The sequence below is a fragment of the Dermacentor andersoni genome, chromosome 4 (genome assembly GCF_023375885.2).
Source record: "Dermacentor andersoni chromosome 4, qqDerAnde1_hic_scaffold, whole genome shotgun sequence".
Taxonomy (NCBI): Eukaryota; Metazoa; Arthropoda; class Arachnida; order Ixodida; family Ixodidae; genus Dermacentor; species Dermacentor andersoni.
Genome location: NC_092817.1, coordinates 2,758,625 through 2,783,341, shown reverse-complemented (window position 1 = coordinate 2,783,341; position 24,717 = coordinate 2,758,625). Strand labels below are relative to the sequence as shown.

General features: G+C 44.9%; 1 protein-coding gene across 2 annotated transcripts in view; it reads right to left on the bottom strand.

Moving 5' to 3' along the window:
• Positions 1–514: 514 nt before the first annotated feature.
• Positions 515–24,717, bottom strand: part of rept (RuvB-like helicase 2 rept) — a 79,782-nt gene continuing 55,579 nt past the window's right edge. For both annotated transcript variants that reach the window (XM_050182744.3, XM_050182743.2), the window contains exons 10-11: positions 13,474–13,588; positions 515–621 (exon numbers count right to left, since the gene is read on the bottom strand). In XM_050182744.3, the coding sequence (XP_050038701.1) occupies positions 593–621; positions 13,474–13,588 (144 nt within the window). In that variant the 3' untranslated portion in view covers positions 515–592. The remainder of the gene's footprint in view (positions 622–13,473; positions 13,589–24,717) is intronic.

The window sequence follows — 24,717 nt, the reverse complement described above, 5'->3', positions numbered from 1 at the left end:
TCATTTTGACATGGCTTGTACAGGGAAAAGAAGTGCCAAGGCCACCGTTGAGCCGTCTGCTAGAACACATTCCGAAACCATATATGCTCTGCGCCACTCTCTTCGGTCAGTACACTGTGGCAACTGATAAAGTAGCATGGTAGTCGCGGTCGCTGTTGCATTATGCCCAAAAGTATTTCACTCGTGAGATAAAAAACCACAGAACTCTGACAAAAACTGCCTCAAGAGGCTCGCCAAACCTGCATGCGAAACCGAAACTACTACTGGCATATTATGCGCACTGATTATGCAGACCACACTTTGTTTCGCCATCATCAGTGTCGCCACATGCTACACAATTGAAATGCCATATCAAAAAATACAATCAAATAGAAACTTTCTACCGCAACGAATGTGCCAAAATATTGCCAGCTTGCTGTGGGTCGCTTACAGATTGATGTGAGCTTTGGTGTGTTGGTCCCTTTCAGCAAGATGCACACTGCACCAATGACAAACACACCAGTGAAGAAAAATATCACAGAATATTCATTTTAATAAGAAAAAGAAAGAACTTGATGATGGCAGCAGGAATGATGTGGCTCTGGCTTAACCATTATGCAGCTTCCATTTCAATATCAGCAACTGAAACATAAAATGTAGCCATAAGAACATTGTCGTTGTTCTGCAAAATATGCTACGAGCTGAATTTCTGTTCTAAAACACATGCAGCTCGCTCAGAGGATCAAAGAAGGTGCACCGCCTTCAAGACACATTCCTTTCATGGTGGAAAGTCATACACAATTGCAATACTCCAATGTTGAAGCAGAAATTAGGTGTGGCACACCAGGAGCAAGTTTCACTGGCTTCAAATGCAAACATATCATCTATACACACAGCAAGCATATGCAAGAGGCAAGCTCACAATGTTTGGGCTGCATCATCATAATAAAAATCTGTTGGTATGTAGGAATGCCTTTTGAAAGAGTCTGTACTAAAGCTTCGGCCTGCTCCAAAGGCTGATCTGGAATGCTTCATAAAGGGATCCTAAAACGGTCTTGACTGTCTTGTACAAGCATACTGAGTCAGTAGAGCAGGTCATTCTGATCATTAAGAGACATATTTAAGGGCTCCGATTAAAGTGAGTAATTTATTATAAGGTTTTAAATATGTGCATTCCTACCAATCATAATGGCGCCACTTCCCTGAGCTTTGAAAACATTATAAATAGCCCATTTCACCACATTTACAAAATGGTGGCAGCAGTTTCTTTTTCCGCTCATGACTACAAGGAAATCTTACGAGTGCAATATAGAGACAATGGTAAACGTACATATTAGATAGTTTCATGTTATCGGGCAACTATCAAACAAAAAGAATAACAGGAACAGCTACTTTGCGTTTGTACATTGCATATACGTATGCGGCAAACACCTGTGGCGGCAGCATCTGTCTCTTTTAGCTTCACGTCGCGCTAAAAAACAAACGAAGAAAACGGCAGTCATTGTGCGTAGTGCCACCACATCTGCATACACCGCGCGATACTCGTCTTCAAATTTTGGGGTAGCCCGTTAACAATAAAATCTGTGAAGGAAAGAGATGCAGGAACACACACTGTTCAGATCCACCACAAGTAGACAACACTTGCACCACCGCTTGAAGGAGGCATGACATAGTGATGGCCACACCATGTAAAAGTTAAGGGGGAATGCCGCAGCTTGAGGGGAGGGTAATGTTTGACCACTTGTGTTACTATAGCGCACTGACAAAATTCTTGTGAGAAAGCATTCCTTGAGAGATGCGTCTAGGCATACGACAAATACTATTTGAATAGGTGCCGTGCAATTGCTCATTTTCTCATACGCTATAATTTGTCGGGTACCATCAGACAGCAAGAATTTTTCAGATTGGTTCATAATCTGCGGATATATAAGAAATCAAAATGCTGCATTGCCACAATGCAAGGCAGCCAACTTCACTGCCAAGGTACACGCGCTCTTCCTTTGCCTCGACTAGCATTTGCAAGTGACATTTATTTCTCCCATACTGCAGCTGAGGGAGCATGTCACGTTTATGTCATGAGCCCTACCTTTTCTTTAATTTTTTCATGTCTTTCTTTTTGCTGCATGATGCACTTTAAGTGGAGCTATTGCACATCATGCATTGGACGATTTACTGAGGTCCCAGCCATAATCAGTGACATCACAAGCAGTGTTTTACACAATAGGCATTTAGGGATGCGACCTTGACTCTGGCTGAATGTCGGCCTCTTTTGAGAAGGCGCGCAGGCTTCTGTTCGAAATTTTACCTGTTCTGGCACCATGCAGCCGCTTGATTACTTTGCAGAAACAATTGCTACCACGTGATCTATACAATGTGCTTGCATGTTTTCAACGTCCAAATCTGGTGATATGCCCTATAACCTAATATTACTGCATGGAGCAGCCACGACTGCTCCATCAAAATCGACAGAGTCGATTGCAGATGATGTATTTGCATGTCATGATGAAGCACTGACATTTTAAACACATCTTGGAGACGATGGTAATTTTCTCTGAACATATCAACATTCGTTTTCCTATCTGCTGGAATATCCAGATCGGGTTATGACAGCATATAGCAACAAAAATATGATGGGATAAAATCTAACCTCTTTAAGCAAATGAATTCGTGTTGAAGCCTTTTTAAGTGCAACTACAGAGACGGGAGGTGTAAACCACGAAAGTAAAGCAGACAAGTGTTTCACCTCGTAACTTGCAATGAGTTGCTGCTGAATCCTCTGATTCAGTTGCTCAAATATCACTAGGAAACAAGATACATTTAATTTGGAAATTCATGTTTAGAGCACTAGAGCTTGAATACAGTATGCTCCTCTCAATTTGTTCAAAACGTCAAAATTATGATTTTCCACCAAACTAGAGCTTCCCCATAGTTTGTAGGAAACATTAGCAAGTCCAATTCCCCCAGACACTGAAGAATCTTAAAAGAATTTTCTTGTCACTGAAAAACATGGCACATACTTAGCGGCACATAACCCAGTGACCCAAGCTGGCTACAAAGAGGTTCAAAAGGGTGCGCAAGTGGGTATGTTTAAGGAACCTCTCCCGACACTAGTCTGGGTCACTCGGTATGTGTGGCTTTTTGAATTGCTTTGATGCTTCTTTGAATTGCATGTGCACCCAATGCTGACATACTGTTTAGAGGTATAAATAGACTTTTTATTTTTCATAGTCTACTTTCTACAATATCTGTTTTTTAGCGCAAGTGGCAAATTTGAGTTCAGAGCTACAAAGGTATGTTCAGCAGCTTTTTTTTTTATGGCAGTGCAAATATAGTGATGATCGGTTATAACAATAGGATTTTTCTTTCTTTTTAATATCATTATAAGTGACTGCACTGTACATGTACTTTCATTTTGGCAATATCTTGCCTGACTAGCACTGGGCATGTCAACGGGCTGTAGCGTTTTCATACTGCGCTAAGATAAAAATTAAATTATTGGGTTTTACATGTCAAAACCATGATTTCACTTAGGCATGCCGTAGTGGGGGACTCCGGAATAATTTTCACCACCAGGGGATCTTTAACATGCACCTAAATCTAAGTACACGGCTGTTTTTGCATTTCGACTTTGATCAGATGCCGTGCTTGGCACTGTGCCAAAAAAGCAGTTGTTCATGCACTCCAATATGTCTTGGCGTGCTTGGCACTGTGCCAAGAATGCCGTTGGTCGTAGAACCCACAATCTTGCACTGGTCACGCGAAAGATAGCGTGTTCGGCACTCTGCCAAGAATGCCACTGGTCGTAGACGCCAATGCGTCTGGCACTGGTCACGCGAAAGATGGCGTGCTTGGTACTGTGCTAAGAATGCTGTTGGTCATAGACGCCAATGTGGCTTGCACTGGTCACGCGAAAAATTGAGTGCTTGGCACTGTGTCAAGACTGCTGTTGGTCATAGACGCCAATGTGGCTTGCACTGGTCACGTGAAAGATGATCGTGTTTGGCACTGTGCCAAGAACGCTAGTGTGCTTGGCACTGCCAAAAATTCTGTTGCTCCTAAACGCCGAGGTGTCTTGCGCTGGTCATGCGAAAGATACTGTGCTTGGCAATGTGCTAAGAATTCCATCGCTCATACACAAATATCTGTCTTGCACTAGTCACAAGAAATTGAAGGTATCACTGAAAGTGGCAATTCGAGAATATGAAGAAAGGGGGTCAATCGAGGGCCCGGTTTTTATCAATCATATCATGAGAAGCCAACAAACAAAATAAACTAAGGACAACATAGGGGAAATTACTTGGACTTAATAATTGAATTAAAGATATGATAAATGAATGGCATTGAAAGTGGATGAAAAAGCCTGCCACAGATGGGGAACAATCCCACGTCTTTGTATTACGCATGCGATGCTTTAACCATTCTTTAGCAAACAGCGCGAATAACGGGACGCAGAAAAGAGATACCCAACACAAGTGCTGGCTTCCAACAAGTATGTTTATTGCGCGAGTGCAGAATATATAGGTAGAGAAGTAATAGTAAAAACATAAATCGCATAAAAACACGAAAAGGATGACTTGAGATTGTATGCGGGCGGAGATGGGTTAAATTTGCAGATACACGATTTCCTTGTTTGATAACTGGATGTATGGTGAACTGATTCATGAAGGACCACGTTGGGTGATGGCAAATGCTTCAATAATTTGACACGTACGCTGGTCAATGTGCTTTTGGATGACAGTGACTTTTTTTAAAATAGGGGAAACATTTAAACAACCTGCAATGCAGAGCGAGATTGCTGCTGTAATTTTGTTTTACCGTATCTACTCGCATAATGATTGCACATTTTCGTCAAAAAAACATTGACGCAAATGCAGGGGTGCAATCATTACGCAGGTTAAATTTCCCACAAAAAGACATCCCGCATTTGCTGAGGGAAGACAAGCAGGCGGCTGCCGCTGTCAGTGCGGGACACCAAAACAAAAATGGCAGCTGGCGGAGCAAGCCGAACGCGATTATTTTTCTTCTCGTGAGTACATTACGCACACTGAAACAGTTTCTTCAATATCAGTCATGAATAATATTGTTAATATCGGCAAGTCTGTGACAATAACATAGCCATGTCCACTTTTAGGGGACAGAAATGGGTGTGCTTAGCTGCCAGTGACATAGAAACACACAGCGGGCATGCTGCGGAAACTGCGGCATTTGTCTTCACTGCTATCCTAATATGGCACGTTTCCGCAAAGGGTGGGCGAATATCTTAGCTGCATTACAAGCGTCGGCGTATGAATAGGGTACACTTCTAACGTATCAGTGTAAACGTGGCCACTATCATTGCCGCTCCCGATTTGTTGCGTGCCCATGAGTGCAGACATGAAGAATCGAAAGGTGCCCTTTATGTTGTTGTTGTTGACCAAAACCATTATGAAATTCACAAACTGTAAAGCCGAGGCAAATTTGGTTGTAGCTTTTTTTTTTTTTTTCCATGGAAGGCGGAAAGTGATGAAAGGAATGAAATGGGGCATCTGCTTAAGAATGTTCGGTGCATGCAGACCGCTTGGTATGTCTTCAAGACTCGTTTGCATAGCATTCGACAGATGGTAAGCACAATCATCATTAGCTAGACTTGGCACACGACATATCGTTGCGACAAGTTCAGGGTGCAACTATTACGCGAGTGCGATCACTGTATGAGTAAATACGGTATGTTGTTCGCGTGCTGTCGGAGGCGATCATTGAGGCAGTGTCCCCATTTGTCCTATGTAGGAGTGCCTGCCCTTCAAGGGTATTTCATAAACGGCTCCTGTGATGCAGCTGGTGAGGGGCTCCTGATGCTTCTTGCCGCAACCATTTTTGTGGGGCTTGTTTTGGTTTAACCCTCCTGCATAAGGCATTCAGCTTTCCTGGGGCTGAAAAAACAACCGAAACACCCGCCCTTCCCACGGCCTTTCTCAATCTGTGGGACACTCCGTGCACATAGGGAATGACAGCCACTTTCGAAGTATTGATCTCGGTTTTGCATGTCTTCTTTCTTTGGTGCGTTTCCGCTAACATGTCTTCCGCTAGCTGTACCAGGAGGACGCTTGGAAAACCAGCCCACAAAAGCCGCTATACCTGTACCTGTACGTAGCCTTGAGTGAGTCGACGAAAAAGACAAAGGCATTTTGCTGAGCGGGGTGCATACCTCCGGCATACATGTTCTATCTTGAACAATAGTTGCACCTCACCGGAGAGCTCACCGTATCGCAAGAAACACAGGCGGCCCTAAAACTAGGTCCCAAGTTCTGTGCACATTCAAGGCTCAAGAAACCTCAGCAGCTCGCCCTGGTCCAGAGAACTGCATCAAAAGTAAAACCACACGAGGCGACAAGGTGCATTCTGGAAGGGCTCGAAGCATTGCCAGCTCGATCCAAAGTAGATCGACGTGTACAACCCATGCAACTGGCCACTACCCTCAGGAAGGCACACCTGAAGCTCCTTGTATCCGACAAGGAAGGTGGCTTCGCTGTCATGCCTTCAGGCGTTTGCAAAGCAAAAGCTGAGGCCGCCATTAGAGTCCATTTCCATGAAGTTGACGGGAAGCTTCCAAGTAGGGCGAAGAAAGAAGCAAGTAAGATGTGTGGAAAAGCTGGACTGGAAAAGCTTGTTGCAGCAATCAAAAAGAAAGGTGGACGGAATCTCGAAGACTTTTTCTCTGCAAAAACGCACAAGCCCAACTGCCCGTCGAGAGTAATTGTGTCAGAACGAGGAGCTTGGCAGAAGCTGCTTGCTAGCTTCCTGCCGAAATGCATTGGCCTACTCGAGGAGAACGACCCTTTTTTAATTCGCAGCTCAGCAGCTGTACCCAAGTACTTCAATTCCCCCAGCACAGCTGGGATGTTGGCCTTCTCCATCGATGTAAAGGATCCTTATTACTCGTTGCCCCACTCACTTCTTGAAGTCGTAAACGAAGGCATTGAGGCATACGGAGATGTGCGCTTCGAAAATGAATGCGGAGAAAGTGTAGACAGGTTTCTCAACTTGCTTGTGCTGTACCTGTGCTCCACGATGGTCCAGTTCACAGCGAAGATGTTCCTCCAAAATGAAGGAGTGTGCATTGGTTTATGCTCTGCACCTGTACTGAGTGACCTGTTGCTAGCCCGCTACGACCGTGACATTGAAAGGAACCTCCCAACGGTGCACACTAAGAAGGTTTTCAGGTACATCGACGACTGCCTCAACTTCATTGAGGCAACTGAAGATGATCTTGCTGCAGTGGTACAAGTCGTCTACAAAAGCTTTGTAGATAATATGAATGGCCTCACGCTCACAAAGGAGCTACCGGAGGACAACACTTTGCACTTTCTGGACTTTCTCCTATTCATTTTTAGAAAAACTTTTTGTGCGCAAAACAAACAGGGACAAAGAAAAGGAGCAACACAAGGACGAGCGCTTTCTAACAACTGGTTTTATTTTCCAAGAACCACCTGCTTAAGTACCCACAGATCTGCGCGATCCAGTCAACAGAACATGCCAATAGCACATATAACAGCACTTGTGATAAAATGCCTCAGATCAGCGCTACCCGGTGAACATAAAAACAGCACGGCGCATAAAGCAAGCACTTAAGATGAAAATGCGTTAAAGATATGATGATAGGAGTGAATTCTCTTTATCTAACAATGAAACAGAAGGTTGACTGAGGCATTTTTCTTTAGTTTTGCAATCCAGCGAGCTTCCACAATTTCTCTCGCGGTTTTATTTCTATGACTAACAATATGTCGGAGCTTCTGAGACAGGGTGAGCAAGCATGTACTTGACAATGCATTGCCAAATGCGTGCTAGGGCGACCTTTCAGACTAGACAAGTGTTCCCTTAGTCTCGTGTTCATGCATCTTGCAGTCTGCCCTACGTACACATGACCACACGTCATAGGAATCTGATACACAACGTTCATCGCGCAATCAACAAATTAGTTCTTACGCGGATGTTTAATACTAAATTCTTTCTTTGCATCATCCTTACTTTCGAACTTACTTTTTACCCTAGAACACACACTACCTAGTTTGTTTCTAGCCGAAAACATCACTTTTACTTTGTAACCCTCAGCCACCTTTTTAGGTCTGTGTGAAAGGCCGTGCACATACGGACTCACTGAAACCTTGGAAGCTAAATCTTTCTGCCTTTGATTTTTTGTGCATAGTTCTTTACCGTTTTTTTTTTTCCTTAGTCTAGTGCATGACGCCAGCATCACAGCGAGTGGGTACCCAGCCTTTCTCAACCGATTAACTTGTTTTAGAAATGCAATGTTTACAGTGTGGTAACATGACTTCAACAACGCTGACCGGAAACATTAAATGACTATACCATTCTTCAAAGCCTGGAATGGTTTGAGGCACAGTTCATTAGCAGTTTTACAGCTTGGGGTGAGAATGACTAACATACATGTTCCAGTAGAAATTCTAATTTTACATCAAGAAACTGTAGCTTATTATCTACCAGCACTTCCGAAGCGAATGTCAAGCCCTTGCCCAGAAAATTAAAGGCTTCTACTACCCTATTCCTGAAGGCGTCCTTGTCTACATGACTGTCCAAAATCAAGTAGTCATCTACATATCTGTACACCTTATATACTACACCTTCTAAATCTTTTGCCAGCTTTCTGTCTATGTTTCCCAGAAAAATGCTACTAGGATGGGAGCTACCTTTGACCTGATGCACACACTGCTTGCCTGTATATATGTTTCATCACAGAATCCTACATGTGTATTCACTAAATAAAAATCACGTTTTGTGGAATGACACCTTGTCATTTTCATTTGTTATGCAATCACTAACACTGCACATTAGGAGCCCATGCGGCAAGGAATAGTAGAGATCTTGAACGTCTATGCTGAATCCCCAACTTGTACTATCTGATGCCTATCTGATGTACTATCTGATCACAAGGCCTTTAGAGTTTTCAATAAGTACGGATGCTGTACTTCTAAGGAATTCACAATTTTCTGCAGGAACCTCGCGACTAGACCCTGCCAACAACCTTGCTCGGGTACAATTGGCCTAAACGGAATTCCTTGCTTGTGTGTTTTTGCAGTAAAATATATATCCAATATCATTACTTTTGAGTTCTTTACATGTGACGCGAGCTTTTCTTGGTTACATTTTTTCAATAGGCCCACCGCCTTCCTTTTTACGCTTTCTACATTCACATCACTTTTTCCTAAAGTACCTGTTCACCGCTAGGAAAGCCTTTTCTAAATAACAATCATTTGGTACAACAACCACAAAGCCTTCCTTGTCTACATGAACCACACGCAGATTGTTCTCTACCAAATACTTAGCAGTCTATCAACATTAGGTCTGGATCTATCGTTTACCAAAACCTTGGCCACCTTGTCCACACATTCCACCACACATCACTCTTTTTCTTTCTCTGGTACACTCCTGGCAATGTCCCTTGTAAGTGCTAACCTGTCGACGATGCCGACCCTTGGCTCCACGCAGAACTTTGGCCCCAACTTGAGTACCACTCGATACCGTTCTTCCACCGTTGCGCCCCCTACTATTAGAAGGTGTCCCTCTGGCACTTTCCTTTTCTTCTTCTTCGGCAATCTCCGACGCCCGTCATTCCACATAGCCTCAGCCAATATTTGCCTGTCTGCACCAGTCACGAAAAGCCTTCACATTGAAAAGACCATCGGAAGCAGACGAACAGGCCACCTTTAGACATTCTTCGAAATGACTAACCTGTCTCCGGCTCTTTGATCTCAAAATCTTAATTATTCTTCTCCCGTGTCCTGCAGGCGGGGGCAACCATGTAGTATTAAACATCTGCGTAAGAACCAATTTGTCGAATGTGGGAAGAACGTTGTGTATCAGATTCCTATGACATGTGGTCACGTGTGCGTAGGACAGACTGCGAGATGCATTAACACGAGACTAAGGAAACACTTGTCTAGTCTGAAAGGTCGCCTTAGCAAGCATTTGGCAATACATTATCAAGAACATGCTTGCTCATCCTGTCTTAGAAGTACCGACATATTGTTTGGGCATAGAAATCAAACCGCGAGAGAAAATGTGGAGGCTCACTGGATTGCAAAACTAAAAAAAGAAATGCATCAGTCATCCATCTGTTTCATTGTTAAAGAGAATTCGCTCCTATCATCATATCTTCAATGCATTTTCATCTTAAGTGCTTGTTTTATGAGCCTTGCTGTTTTTATGTTGCCTGGGTAGCGCTGATCCAAGGCATTTTATCACAAGTGTTGTTATATGCGCTATTGGAATGTTCTGTTGACTGGATCGCGCAGATCTATGGGTATTTAAGCAGGTAGTTCTTCGAAAATAAAATCAGTTGTTAGAAAACATTAATCCTTGTTTTCCTCCTTTTCGTTGTCCCTGTTTGCTTTGCGCACAAATAGTTTTTCTAAAAATGAATCTGTTCCAACTAGGCCGACTCGCAGTTATGTTTCTCCTATTGTTCAAGAAAGAACATGTACGCTGGAGGTATGCACTCCACTCAGCAAAAAGCCTCTCGCCTTTTTTGTTAAATCACTCAAGGTTAGTGAAGAGGGTAATCACAAAAGCCAGCTTCCGTAATGCACTGCAAAGATTGTGCATACATGAGACTGAAATAGCCTTTGAAGGCCAGGTACAGTGGCTTTTGCGGGCTGGTTTTCCAAGCGTCCTCCTGGTACAGCTAGCGGAAGACATGCTAGCGGAAATGCACCAAAGAAAGAAGACACACAAAACCGAGAACAATACTTCGAAGATGGCTGTCATTCCCTATGTTCACTGGGTATCCCCCAGGTTGAAAAAGGCCGTGGGAAGGGCGGGTGTTCTGGCTGTTTTTTCAGCCCCAGGAAAGCTGAATGCCTTATGCAGAAGGGTTAAACCAAGACAACCCCCACAAAAAAAGGTTGCGACAAGAAGCATCAGGAGCCCCTCACAAGCTGCATCGCAGGAGTCATTTATGAAATACCCTTGAAGTGTGGGTGCTCCTACTTAGGACAAACAGGACGCTGCCTCAATGATCGCCTCCGGGAGCACACCAACAACATAAAACAAGATTACAGCAGCAATCTTGCTCTGCGTTGCAAGTCGTGTAAACGCATCCCCTATTTTTAAAAAAGTCACTGTCATCCAAAAGCACGCTGACCAACGCACGCATGAAATTATCGAAGCATGTGCCATCAGCCAACATGGACTTTCATGCATCAGTTCACCATCCATCCAGTTATTAGACAAGGAAATCATGTATCAGCAAATTTAACCGATCTCTGCACACATGCAATCTCAAGTCATTCTTTTCGTGTTCTCATGCCACTTATGTTTTTATTATTACTTCTCTGCCTATATATTCTACGCTCACACAATAAACATACTTGTTGGAAGTGAGCGCCTGTGTCGTGTGCCTCTTTTCCGTGTCCCCTTATCCGCGCTGTTTGCAAAAGAATGTGTTCATACCAACATGCCCGGCTAGCCACTATTCTGAAGCTCTAACCAAGTGAGCCACCATGGTGCCGTTTCCCCATCCACTTTCTTGGGTATTTATGTTTTACTACTAGAACTAACCTTGGCAGTGCTAGCCAGCGACACCACTCACAAACATTGGCAGCAGATGTGGAACATCCTTTCTGCGGCAGGCATCACGAGTACGTGATCTTTTTGGGTTTTGCGTGCTATTTTTGGGTCAATAAACCTACACATGCTACCCGAAGGCATCAATGTCGCTGAATTCGAGACCCTCGTTTTGTAATGAACAAGAAGAAAAGGGGTTAACCGAGGGGCCTGATTTTTATTAATCATATCATGAGAAGCCAACAAAGACACCAAGGACAACATAGGGGAAATTGCTTGTACTCACTAATTGAATTAAAGCAATGATAAATTAATGACAATGAAAGCGGATGAAAAGACAGCGTGCCGCAGGTGGGGAATGATCCCACATGTTTATATTATGTGTGCGATGCGCTAACCAATTGAGCTAACCAATCGAGCCACTCAGTTAACCCCCTTTCTTCTCATTCATTACATAACGAGGACCTTGAATCAGGTAACATTGATGCCTTAGGTAGCATGTGTGGGTTTACTGACCAGTTGCGTTCACCCAAAAAGATCACATACTCATGACGCCTGCTGCAGAAAGGAGGTTCCACATCTGCCGCAAATGTTTGTGAGTGGTGGAGCTTGTTAACACTCCCAAGGTTAGTTCTAATAGTAAAACATAAACACCCAAGAAAGTGGATGGGAAAAAAGGTGCCGCAGTTGCTCAATTGGTTAGAGAATCGCACATGTAATGCAAAGATGTGCATTACATGCAAGTTGTCTTTTCATCCCCTTTCACTGCCATTAATATATCATTCCTTTAATTCAATTAGTAAGTACAAGTAATTTACCCTATGTTGTCCTTGGTGTCTTTGTTTGTTGACTTCTCATGATATGAATCGAGAATATGGCACACCTTTTACACCACTTGTGGTATAAAATCACTTATTACCGAGGAATGCAGTATTGCAGACTTTGATTATTCAGACTTTTTAGTGGTCCCCATTGAGTATGAATAATCGGTTGGTGATTGTACTCTCAGCATTTTGTCATTTTCTGCAAAAAGTGGTTTTTCGTCATTTCTTAAATTTCTGGAAATGTTATATGCCTATGGACTCTTTGTATACGTATATCTATCTGTGTGATCTGTGTGCATATGTATGCATATCATACTTGTTATATGATATATTAGAAGTATTAGTTTTTTCCTTCTTCGGTTGTACATTGAGTGCAGCTGCAATTTTCATATAATGTGCACCTTATTGTATATGTTATTGTACGCGTAAATGCTGTATGGACTGAACGGGAGCAGGGGCCCAGTCAGGCTGTCTCAGCCTTTAGTCTCTGTCTCCGCAGGAAATGCCCTGAAATAAAGTAATTTTGATTTTATTTGACATCCACAGCCCAGCTACGGACAAGATGTCTTGGACAGGCAGCCTGACACAGCTTATGTTCACGCTAGAAGTTTCACAGTGGTTGTCACAAAACATACAATTTAGACGTCACTTTATTCTTGCTACCCTTGTTTTGTGTTGTAGCCATTGTCTGCAACCTAAATGTGCACCCAGTACATGAGCGTTTTTCCATTTTGCCGGCAATCAAGCCCGTTGCTTCTTGCATTCAGTAGCACAATGCCACAGCTACTGACTGATTGCGGTGGGCAGAGCACACTTTTGCAAACATTGTGTATGGGATACATAGAATTACAATAAATATAATGAGCCTTTGAAATGTTGCTTGGGGTAACTTATGAGAGGCTTCGTTTCCAGGAAGCGTGGCCTCAAGATAAGCGTATTAAGGAGCCAGTCAAATGCAACTGCCATTCACGCTCTTTTGCTGAGGCCACAAAATAAGATTCATTCATAGCTTGTCTCCCCATCTGGGTGTCCATGTCAGAAGATGCATAAGTAATCTGCTGACCTTACCAATGCCAGAGACTGCATGCCTGCATTATGGCTTGTGACTTACCCATTTCGTTGAACATGAACTCCTGTTGATATTCCTTGAGGAATTGGGATGATCGTGCTTCGTCCCAAAAAAGTGAGTACACACGCTTGACATCTTGTATTGAGACCTCGGTGCCCTGTAAGTTAAGCACTCATCACTTCTCATGCAGGCCTTGCCAAAGGTGTCTTGAAAATATGAACTAGGTCAGCAACATACATTGTTAAAGGTATTGTTGCACAACAAAGAAAGCAACGACAAGAGGTGTACAGCATGACTCGGGTGCTAGGAGAAACTTGGTACAAATAGCTGCTTTTTTTGCAGAAAGGGCCAAAAGTTACTTAGGAAGGGAATGCAATGCACTGAAAACATGATACTGAAGCTTGTGTATCCCATGGCAGTAGAACAGTAACTGCTAGACACTGACACCGAAGCAATTTGTCACCGCAATAGTTGAAAACACAGTGTAGTACCATTTTCTCTATTTTTTGTATATCATCATTATCATCATCATCATCATCATCATCAGCCTGGTTACACCCACTGCAGGGCAAAGGTTTCTCCCATACTTCTTTAACTACCCCAGTTATGTACTAATTGTGGACATGTTGTCCCTGCAAACTTCTTAATCTCATTCGCCCACCTAACTTTCTGCCGCTCCCTGCTACACTTCCCTTCCCTTGGAATCCAGTTCATAAACCTTAATGACCATCGGTTATCTTCCCTTTTCATTATATGTCCTGCCCACGTCCATTTATTTTTCTTCATTTAAACTAAGATGTCATTAACTCGCATTTGTTCCCTCACCCAATCTGCTCTTTTCTTATCCCTTAATGTTACACCTATCATTCTTCTTTCCATAGCTTTCCAGAGCATCAGGCCACTGCTGTATCTGGCCAGAGGCTCGCCAGCCACCCGTGGAACATCTTGGTTCCCAGCACTAAGCAGTGCACCAGGCCACCATGTACAGCAGGCCATTAGAGCACATGAGAGCACAGCCCCAAGCGAGATCTCCGCCCAGCTCCGCAAGGTAGCAGGACACCCAGTAGCCAGTACCCGAGCCTTGACCGCCGGTCAGCGAGCTGCCATTCGAGCCTCCTGCTTGCTCTCATGCACTCACGCTCTCTGCACACTGCTTCCTTGCTCGTGGCACTTGGTCTTCTCCTTCCATAATCACCATCATTAATTATCCTCTTGTTGCCACAATCACCATCACTCCAAGCTGGCTGGTCAAACACTTTGTCTTGTCACAGCCACACGCCACAAATCCACATTATCAGAGTCACCTAGCAACGGAGGCGCGTCTCTTTCTTCTGTGCACCGTCTGTTTCTTTTGCGCTTCTTTCTGCAGCCATAGTAGCCATGCGCATGGAGAAGTGTAACCTCCGTACTCGCAGGGATGCCACACGATCGCACTTTGCACTTTGCGTTTAGGCAAGCTAGCGCTTTGGAATAGTTAGGCGTCCACCTCGACTGATACAGTTGCGGTATCCATGGCAAGGAATGTGAAAAACAAACAAACAACCTGAAACATTGCACTTTGGAGGTGACGTGGAGCTTCCTTTTAGTCAGTAGTTTTCTCAGCGTCAGCATCTGCTTTGCATGCGTCACTCTTATTATGCAGTGCCTCGGTGGTGCCTGGCAGCGGAATCTTTGGAACATAGCAACAGTGTGAGCCAAGAGCCAGCAGCAACATTTTCGTGGATAGCTCAAATGGTGCCAACTTGTGAACTGTCGCGTTGATCGACGGAATGGTTAGTTTTTGGTCTTTCACTATAATTAACTTTCAGCACAACGAACAAAAAATTTGGAGGTCCTGCATGATTTATTATATCGAGATTTGACTGTTCTCTGCTGGCAAGCGCCGACAGATGGTCGTTCTACGTCTAAGGGAGATGTTGCACCGCATGAACTTTTGGACCCAGCCCTGACTTGCTTTAAGCGTTGGCCGACCGATCACATTTCATTGTGCCAACTGCTTGGCTTTCCTGTGAATGTCCTCGCAGTACACCGGAAGACCCTTTGCATGCTCCTATTCCACATGAAGCCTCAGTTCTTTCTCGACAGCATCATGCCTCCTGGTTGTTGGGTTGCAAAAAGCATGCCGCCACTGCTTTTTCCAACCCCTAATCAGCTTTTCATTCACATCGAACTTGTGCTGAGAAGCACAGTTGTTGGGAGTCCTTGGCAAAAAGTACCACTTGACGCTTGAAGTCAGCAGTGTAGCTCTGCCGACGTGACATCGTCGCACAGCCACGCAACAGCAAATGCGAACGATCATGTAGATTGCAAAATGATGACGCAGAGGAAAACAACTAAACAACCAATAAACATTGTTACCCTACTGTCAATGGTCTGAAACACCACTTTCGAGACCTTCCGCATCACTCCTGCATACACTGCGCCGTCGTACGTGAAGGAGGAGGACTATATTTTTGTTTCCTAAGCAGTTCACTTTTTTTCTGCTTGGCAGTGATATTTTAATGAACTCCAAAGTTTCGTGATCGTCAAAGTAGAAAGCAAAAATGGCCGCCTCCAGAAGCGGCACGCATGCTTCGAAACGTCACAGACCTCATGATCCCGCTGCATCTGCGACTGATTTTATCGATGGATCCAGCAGCAGGGAGTCTGAAGATGCTGCCTTTTCATCTGACTTTAACTCTGACAGTGACGACAACGCAAACCAGCCCGGAACACCAGTTCACTCACCTCTACCATCTCAAGCTATTCAGCACCAGCCCGCCAAGATGTAGACTCATAGAAACTGCAAGAAATGCTACAATGACAGGAAAACCGAGCAGAAAATAAGAATTTACTACCAGACATGCTACTTTCCACTATGTTCCACCATGCAGAATTTTGGTTTGCGGCCTTGGCTTTCGCAACTCCTGCGGCAGCCCTGTTCCACAGTGGAACTCTATTAGCTCGGTACTTTTGCTTGCTTTTGACCATGAATATAGGTCGACAGTCTTTGGTCATGAATATAGGTCGATAGCTAATTATGGGCAACATTTCCAGAAGAAAAAAAGGCCAACCTACACTGGAATAAATATGGCAGTCTCGAAATTAAGTACGGAAGCTGCACCATGGTGGGGCGGATTTCGGGAAGACTGATAGGCTCTTTGAAACAAGCATTGCGAGTTGCCAGGGAACCTCGGCTATAGACTAGCTATTACCCACTGTGCTCTATGAAATAGAAGTTGTTAATTCTCGCCTGCTCAGTTATGACAACACTCCTATCAATGATACAGATGTTTTAACATCAGCTCATTTCCTCATCGGAAAGCAATTCACATCTTTACTGACATTTTCTTCTGAAGTACCACAGTCTTCAGATACAGCCCTAATGCAACAGTGGTACTAGTGCCGACAGACCCTCGTCAATTAATTTTGGACAAGGCGAAAGAAAGAATACATGCTCCAATTATTATATTGAAGTCAAAACAGAGTCAAGCCTTTGAAGTTGGAGACGACGTTAATTTTAAAGGAACAGCTTCAAAAAGACTTTAAAAATGGCAGTCATCAACTTTGTTTATTTGAGACATGACAATATGGTGCGCTGCTGCAGATTTAGTACTGGACAAAAAGCTTGTAACCCATCCAGTACACAAATATTGCCTCTGGAAGTTCTCAAGAGCATCAGGGGAGGATGTTGTGGAAGAAGAAAAGAAAGACAGCATGAGCTAAGGAGAATAAAAAAAATAGAAGTTACGAGTTCTGCTTGCTATGGGACATACTCGCTAGTGTCTTTCCTAATACAGCCGAACCACCCATTTATAACAAACTTGATAGTTCTGCAAGAAGTGGTCATTATATCAGTAATTCATTATGTATGTACTCGCTCTTAAAGATATTAAAAAATTATCCGTGCTTAAGATAATGTCAGCAGCTACAATTCGATTGCACTTTGGTCCGGAAACCAGATTTTCAGTGTCACCTTTGCTCCCAGTGTGTTCTCGTACCTAGCTGCAAACTTCCATTTCTCTAAAGAGTGAAATGCAGCATTGTGTAACTCTTCCAAAACGGCACCCAGTTCCAATCACCTGCCATTTCAAAACTGCAAGAGCAGCCGCCATTCTCTATTCTAGAGCTTGTGATATATTTAACTACCAGCGGCACACAACTGTATTCTGCACAAGTGACTGAAGCGTTCTAGTTGGCCGGAAGCGCAAACTTCGGAAACTGCATCGGTGTGCTGCAAAGGTTTCAGACACCACAGTCCCGGCATTACGATTGCACGTCAGCCACACAAGAGCCATAAGATTAAGGGGGGACACGAGTCTTGAGGCGAAAAAAATTTCGAATAAAAAAATCGATTTTCTGAAAATAACATTTTCAATACTTACAGCCACTATTCCTTTAATTCACCAAGTTTCACATATCGCGGAAGAGTATTTACCCGCAATATAAATTTATAACATCACTGTGAGCTGAATTCTGTGCAAAAACAACCCTTTTTATCGCGGCGTGTAGCTCTTTTCCATCGCGCGCGATCGCAACCATCTTGGTCTCGTTGGAAAGAGGAGCCTTTCTTCATCAATTTCCTGCTAAAAGTGACTCCGCCGGCTTGCCGGCGGTGACGTTAGAATCTGGGAAGAAAAAAAAAGTCAGAACGCACGATCCCATTTGTCGATCAGCGCACGTGACCAGAAACACATGCTGTGGTTGGCTGTGCGAGGTTCCTGTCGTCTGCTCCATTCTGCCAGCGACGTGACCGCGCGTCTTGTAGGTTTGTGACAAATGCGCAACGATGACCGATCCACTGGGGAAATTCACCACGAGGCACAACTTCCGCAAAAAGAACCGATCAGCTTATAGCTTTTAAAACGTTCCATTCCTTCGAAGAACATCGATAATCGTCTGCATCGTCCGCCGCCAACCACAGGTGATGCGAAAGCCGCAGACGATGCCGAAGTAGGCCTAGCCAGCTCAACAAGGTGTTCCAGACAGCGGCCGCATTCGGCGTGACACTGTAATGTTGCAGCGTACGAATTTGCTGCAGAGGAAGATGAATAGTCAAAAAAACTTCAAGTTCTTGCGTCAACGCCAGCAACAAAGCGGAAGTTGGATTTGCTGACAGCTTTGCAGCCGCACCAGTTGACACCGAGACAGGCTTCATTATCGTCAGTAGGACTCCGTGAACACACTGATGTCGTTTGTCAAGCGCAAGGTGTGCGACGATAGCGTCGCAGTAGGCAAAAGTGAATGGGAATATGGCATCGACATAAAGATCGTTATTACATGTGCGTGCTGCAGCAATATTGTGTCGGCGTGGAACTCGACCCGCATGAACGGCAACCTTGCCGCGCGCGCGATGCAAGCCACTGGGAATCGGCGAACGGCGGTAAACGATGTTTTTGCCACATTTGAGTGGCCGTGGTCAGAGCAACTACATTCCTGGTGGCTGTTGGCCACTTTGACTGCAAAATATTGCAAAATTATTTCTGCACTTTTGATTAAAAATGAATGTATTTCTTTTTGTCTCATTTTCTCAAAACATCGATTTTTGACTGCTAGCTGGTTTGCGGCAGCGATATCTCTGCCTTCAAGGCTGGTAGAGCCATAATGTTTGTTGTGGCTTGTAGCTGAGTGTGCAAAGTACACAGTGGTAGGAACAGATTTTGGAATTTATGCTTTAAAATTTTTCAATTCTGCTTTAGATCAGACAGTAGGAAACTCACATTTGGAACAGTAAATATTGAATTGCTATAGAGTTACTACAGTCAAACCCGGCTATATCGAACTCGCAAAAAAACGCCTATCAGTTCGATATAGAGCATAATTCGATATAAGCCTGCTAAATAATTGGATGTCATATAAGCACGTACCGTTCATAAAATCACTTTATTGAAGAAACTAGCGTAGTTTCGCATAAATTAGTCCTGCATTTTCTTCTGCTTGGGCAATTTCGCTGCCTGCGATGCACGCACTTCCCCACGTTGTCTAAGGAGTCGGCGCAGCTGAGGCCGCAACCTTCCGCCTTCGCGCAGAAGCACCGGACTAATGCGAGTGCACCAATCACTTCGGAGGATGTTGGCAAAGGACAGTAGTTGCTTTCCTCAATGTGCCTACTTTCATTTGTGCTCGGTACGATGTCGGCGATGTAGTCTTCGTTTCCGGGCTCTCCCGTGGTCGCGACATCATCATCTGCACTCACAAACTCGTCCACCGTTGATTCGAATGTCCCGGAAATTTTGACAGCTCGCTCCAAACTTTGGCAACACCGGCAACGGCTTCGTCGCATTCATTAAAATTTACAGTCATCACCGAGCACACAGAAACCGGAACGTATGAAGAACCCCTCGTACACGGCCGTGCGTACACGTCGGGCGCCATGGGCACCGGGTTGCGAGTCTGGCCACTTTAGCCCTAATCGTGCCGAGAGTGCTCCTCGGAATCTTGCACGCTGCGGGAACATGCAACTTCTCATCGCGTTCGACGCTATTTATGATTTTGAGCTTCACGACGAAAGGCGAATTCTGCCGCTTCATCACGGCAACACTGCGATAAACCGATAAACACGATAAACCAGAAAAGCAGCCAGACAACGCGCACTTTCGCCATCTTGCACGAAGACAGCACAAGAGCCTCTGATTGGCTGTCTGAGCAAGCGCTGAGGCGGGCCAGGATAATTTTTTGCTGGGGAGTGTCGATAGATAGTGATCTAAAGAAAGGAAGGACGCTTGATTCTGCAACCCGTGATGGAGCATGGCGAAGCGTCGTCAGGGGAGAGGGAATGGGAAGTGAAAGATGATAGAGAAAGAGGGAGGATGTGGCCTAATAGACTCCACTATGCGCGACAGGGGGAGTGTCGACGGCTCGCCCGAAAAGCCCGAGGCAGCGCGGTCACGGTAGGGAGAGCGGTTGGATGGAAACCGCGCCGCCGGGTTTCCCCGCTACCGCGAGGGAAAGCCAACTTCTGGGGGCACTTTTCCGCCGCTTGATGTTCGATATATCGGGAGTCACTGCAATATTTGTTTGATGTAAGTGTAATTTCTGCTATATATACTCATTGTAACTATACCGTGACCAGAAATTGTTCGATATATAGAATAATTCGATGTAAACGGGTTCGACTGTAATATTAGTTCTATCAAAAAAGGTATTCCTACCATTGCGTTACGTTTTCTAGTACTAGGCATGTGAAAATATGAATTTTTGTAGTGCAGGTATTTTTCTCTTGTTTCTGCAAATGATGAAAAATGAATATCATTTATCTTCAAAAGTAAATGGCCTATTGGAAAAAGAATTACATATTTTAAATCAGCACAGAAATATTAATAAGGTTGGAAAGTTTCATTAATATTGATAAAAAATGAATATTATATCAATAGTAGTGTCCCCCCTGAAAAGGTTTGTCGTGACGTTTTGTGGAGAAAGCAAATGTCCTCGGCAGCTTTTCAAGCAGCTGCAAAGCGAAGGAAGTGAGGAAAACCCTGCCCAGATTATTCCCCTAGAGCCTTCCAAGCCACTGGCTGTGACAATTTGATGCATTCAGGAGAATATAATGCTTTTTCACATGGTGGCTAGTTTTTTCCACTTTTTCAACATGCTTTTTTTGGTAATCAGCAATTTTCCAGGAGGCACAGTTACTTGCCTAATCATCCAATTTGAATAAATTTTGCTTTATCTGATAGCTAGGCTCCCACCGAGTGTAGTAAGTCTATAATACCACATTTCTGCACCTTGAAACATATTTAAATTTTGAGGAGGTAAAATAAATAAATAAATAAATATATATATATATATATATATATATATATATATATATATATATATAGAGCGAGCCTCCGATATATATATATATATAAAGCGAGCCTCCGATTGGTTGCCGTACTGAAAGGCGTCTCGCCATTGGTTGCTGCTGCAGCAGCGGGCAAGCTGGCAACCACAGCGGACGGCAGTTGTCTGCTTTGAGAACCACGCCAGCGTCGTTCTTCGCTTGACACTCGCAGAATTCGGATTTATGAAAGCTCCCAGGTCAGTGATGGATCGTCGTTCGTTCGAAAAGAACTTTTAAATGAAGCATGCCTTCGGAAAACGGAAGCACAAGCCTCCTACGGCGAGAAAAAGACGGCGGCCAGCGGGAGAAGCGGAGAACCCGACTGAACACGCGGATAACGTGCCGCGTTATCTTGCACCGTGCTATTCCAGCAGCGAAGCCGACAATCGCCCTGTGACATCGATACTGATAACTAAGCCACCGGAAGACGTGCCAATGGAGGCTCTCGCACCTGTGCGTACGGCCGCGCGAGTCAGCAACCGAGATCGCGTTGTTGGAGGCGACGCGGGTCGAAGGTCTCCATCGCCGGCAGAGACGGTGTGCGTTTCCGATGCATCGTGCGACAGGGACACGCAGCCTGCGAGTGAGCCCCAACCGTCGACGAGCTACATACTGTATGGTGACTCAAGGCTCACCAGACGAATCGTCGCACGATTCAGACGCACCTCGAGCCGCGTTTTGTGTCAGCGGTGACTGCAGAATCGCAGGCATGCAGCGTTCGCGACTCCCTTCGCGCAGTGTCAGCGACTGAGCGGAAGCAGCAATGCCAAGAACAAATTTAGGCCCCTTGTGACTGCGAGTTCATTATTATGCCTGTTTCCGCGATGAACTCTTTGATCGCTAAAGCTCTGTGCCCAAGATGCCAACAGCGTTCTGTGGGTGTACACTGCGATACCAGGCTCGGCCTGGCAGTGAAAATGGTGGTCATGCACTACTCCAAACGGCGCAAGAAAAGGATAAAGAACGCCTGAAGAAGGCATCCAAAGCCCACCAAATAAAGAGGCAAAGGTGTAAGAAGATGCCTGACAGCAATGATTCAAAATATTACAGCCCTGGTGCTTTTTAATAAATTTGCAGTGCTTTTAAAACTTTGCAAACTTTGCAGCCAGTTTTCTCAATTGCATTTTTTTTGTCAATCACCTCGCTCGTGGAAAGCGTAGCACAACAATGGCTTGACTGATTTTGGTCCAGTTTGTTTTGCTGTGATCCACAAGCTGTGCTGTACTTAAAGACAGTCTCGAAATGTTTCTTTATCTTTCCATTATTTAATTATTTCACAATTACTACATGGCTCCATGCAGTGAAGCACAGTCATGTGCATGTTATGTTGCGCAAAAAATTATTAGCGCACTAAAAAAAAAAATCGAACACTGTCTTGATGTAGATTAGACATCTGGGCAAACATGCAAAGTATTTCCAGCTCCCTATCATGTTTCGTTACTGTGCCAGGCTTTCCACAAGCAAGGAACTTATAAATTCTTATAAAACAAAAACTAATCAAGATATCCTAATGAAATTTTAGAATTGTCTCTTTATTGCAATGTGCAGTGTGTGTGCCAAATTTCAGCCCTTTCTGTCAAGAAACAAAAAAGTTAATTCTGATCCCCTCCTCCCCCCTTAAGCTTCGCCTTCAAGAGTGGAACGCGATAGCGTTCCCGTCGACCCGCCAAGGGGTGTAAGACAATGCGCTATGGCGCAGCGATCACTTATGAGGCGCCCCGCATCGGTCTTTGCACCCACCAATCATGCGGTGAGCGCTGAGCAACGCAACGTTCGCCTGAGCAAGGGGAACAAACGAAAGAGCTCGGTGTCTCGGAGGGAGAAACGATCTACACGAGCCAAACGTCGTGATCGGCACGAACAGTCGGGCCGTGACACGCCGTGAAGGCGGACGCAATCATGGGGCTGATGGCTCGATGGGATCGTCCTCTATCTCGCTTAGGAGCACCACGCAGACGCATGACTCCTCGGAAGCAGCTCGGCACACATTGCAGGGGACGCTTTCCCACCAGACGCACTACGGCGCAGCGATCACGTCAGAGCCGTCCCGCATCGGACGCTGCACCTAGGAATCGCGCTGTGAGCGGAAAGAGGAGCCGCGTCGCCTAAACACGAGAGTTCGAGTGACGCACGCTGGAAGTTGGAAGGGGAGAGAGCGAGAAAACTTATTAAACGCATGAGTAGTGGGGCATCCTCACACCGTTCCCCGCACGGCCCGAAGGAGAGAAGCGGGCGAGTGGCGCGTCACGTGTCGGGGCAGCGCCGCACATTGCGAGGAGGGGGTCTTCTGTGTTTGCCGCAACATGGCTCTGCGTGTGCGCAGAGCGCAGAAGAAATGTAGCGGAAACGTACTTCGCTACTCGTGCAGCTGCGACGTCTGTAATTTACATGCTCATAATTAGCGATACACACCGCAATATAACTTTCTAAGGCACGTTTCTAAGGCAACACTGAATTCACTAGAGGCGCTTTTGTCCTAGTTTGAACCATTGAACTCGTGGCTGAGTGGTAGCGTCTCCGCCTCACACCCAGCCCATCTTGCTAGTTCTTTTTATTTAGGAAGTGCCTACCGGGATTTATTGCGCACGGCCAACGACACTGGCTTTTCTGCGACACGAGCTCCTTAACGCTGTTGCATTAAAACATCACCGTGAACCGTTATCAGCAATCGGCAAAACTTAAACAAAGCGCCGCCAAACCAAGATCTCCTGATAACAGTGTAGTAACCGCTGATCCTTTGCAACATTAAGTGGTAGCAGTGCTTGGTGCAGCGTAACAGTGTAGTAACCGCTGATCCTTTGCAACATTAAGTGGTAGCAGCGCTTGGTGCAGCGTTCTTGCCTACTCGGGCTGTGTCGACAGGAACGTTTGAGCAGCTTTTGTTGCCATGGTGGAAGGACATCGATGGTCATTCCTAATCTTTGAAACAGGCGTAATGCATGTGGTGCCGCATGGACAATTTCACCAACACAATAGTGACGCCATCATGGCATCCGGCAGCACCAACACACGTGCCAGTGCATGACCCGCACCATGGGGTTAATGCCGTACACCTCCTCCCTGGAGGCATGCCATGGGCATGCCTTGAAAGCGCCACCTTCTTTGCAGCTTTTGAAATCCACACAAGGTGGTCACTCATCTTGAAGGCCGCGTTATCGTCGCGGTTGGACTGGAGCAGGATGCATGCAGCGGAGTTCCCAGTTTGGTCATGCTTCCCTGCTTTGGCACTTTATGTATACCCTATTTTTACCTTCACTGAGTTTGAAGCATTCATTGTAATAGTATGGTGATTTAAAAAAACATTGTTATATCTGGAAGCAGTTTCAACAGGTAAAGTCAGAAAATTGTAAATGCACTGAAATGTCGTTATAACCAATAGATTGTTATATCTGGGTTGTTATACAGTCGCCGACTGATTTTCCGGACTCCAAAAATTCAGACATGCCCGATTATTCGGTCAGCTTCGCGGCACCGCCATTCCCCCA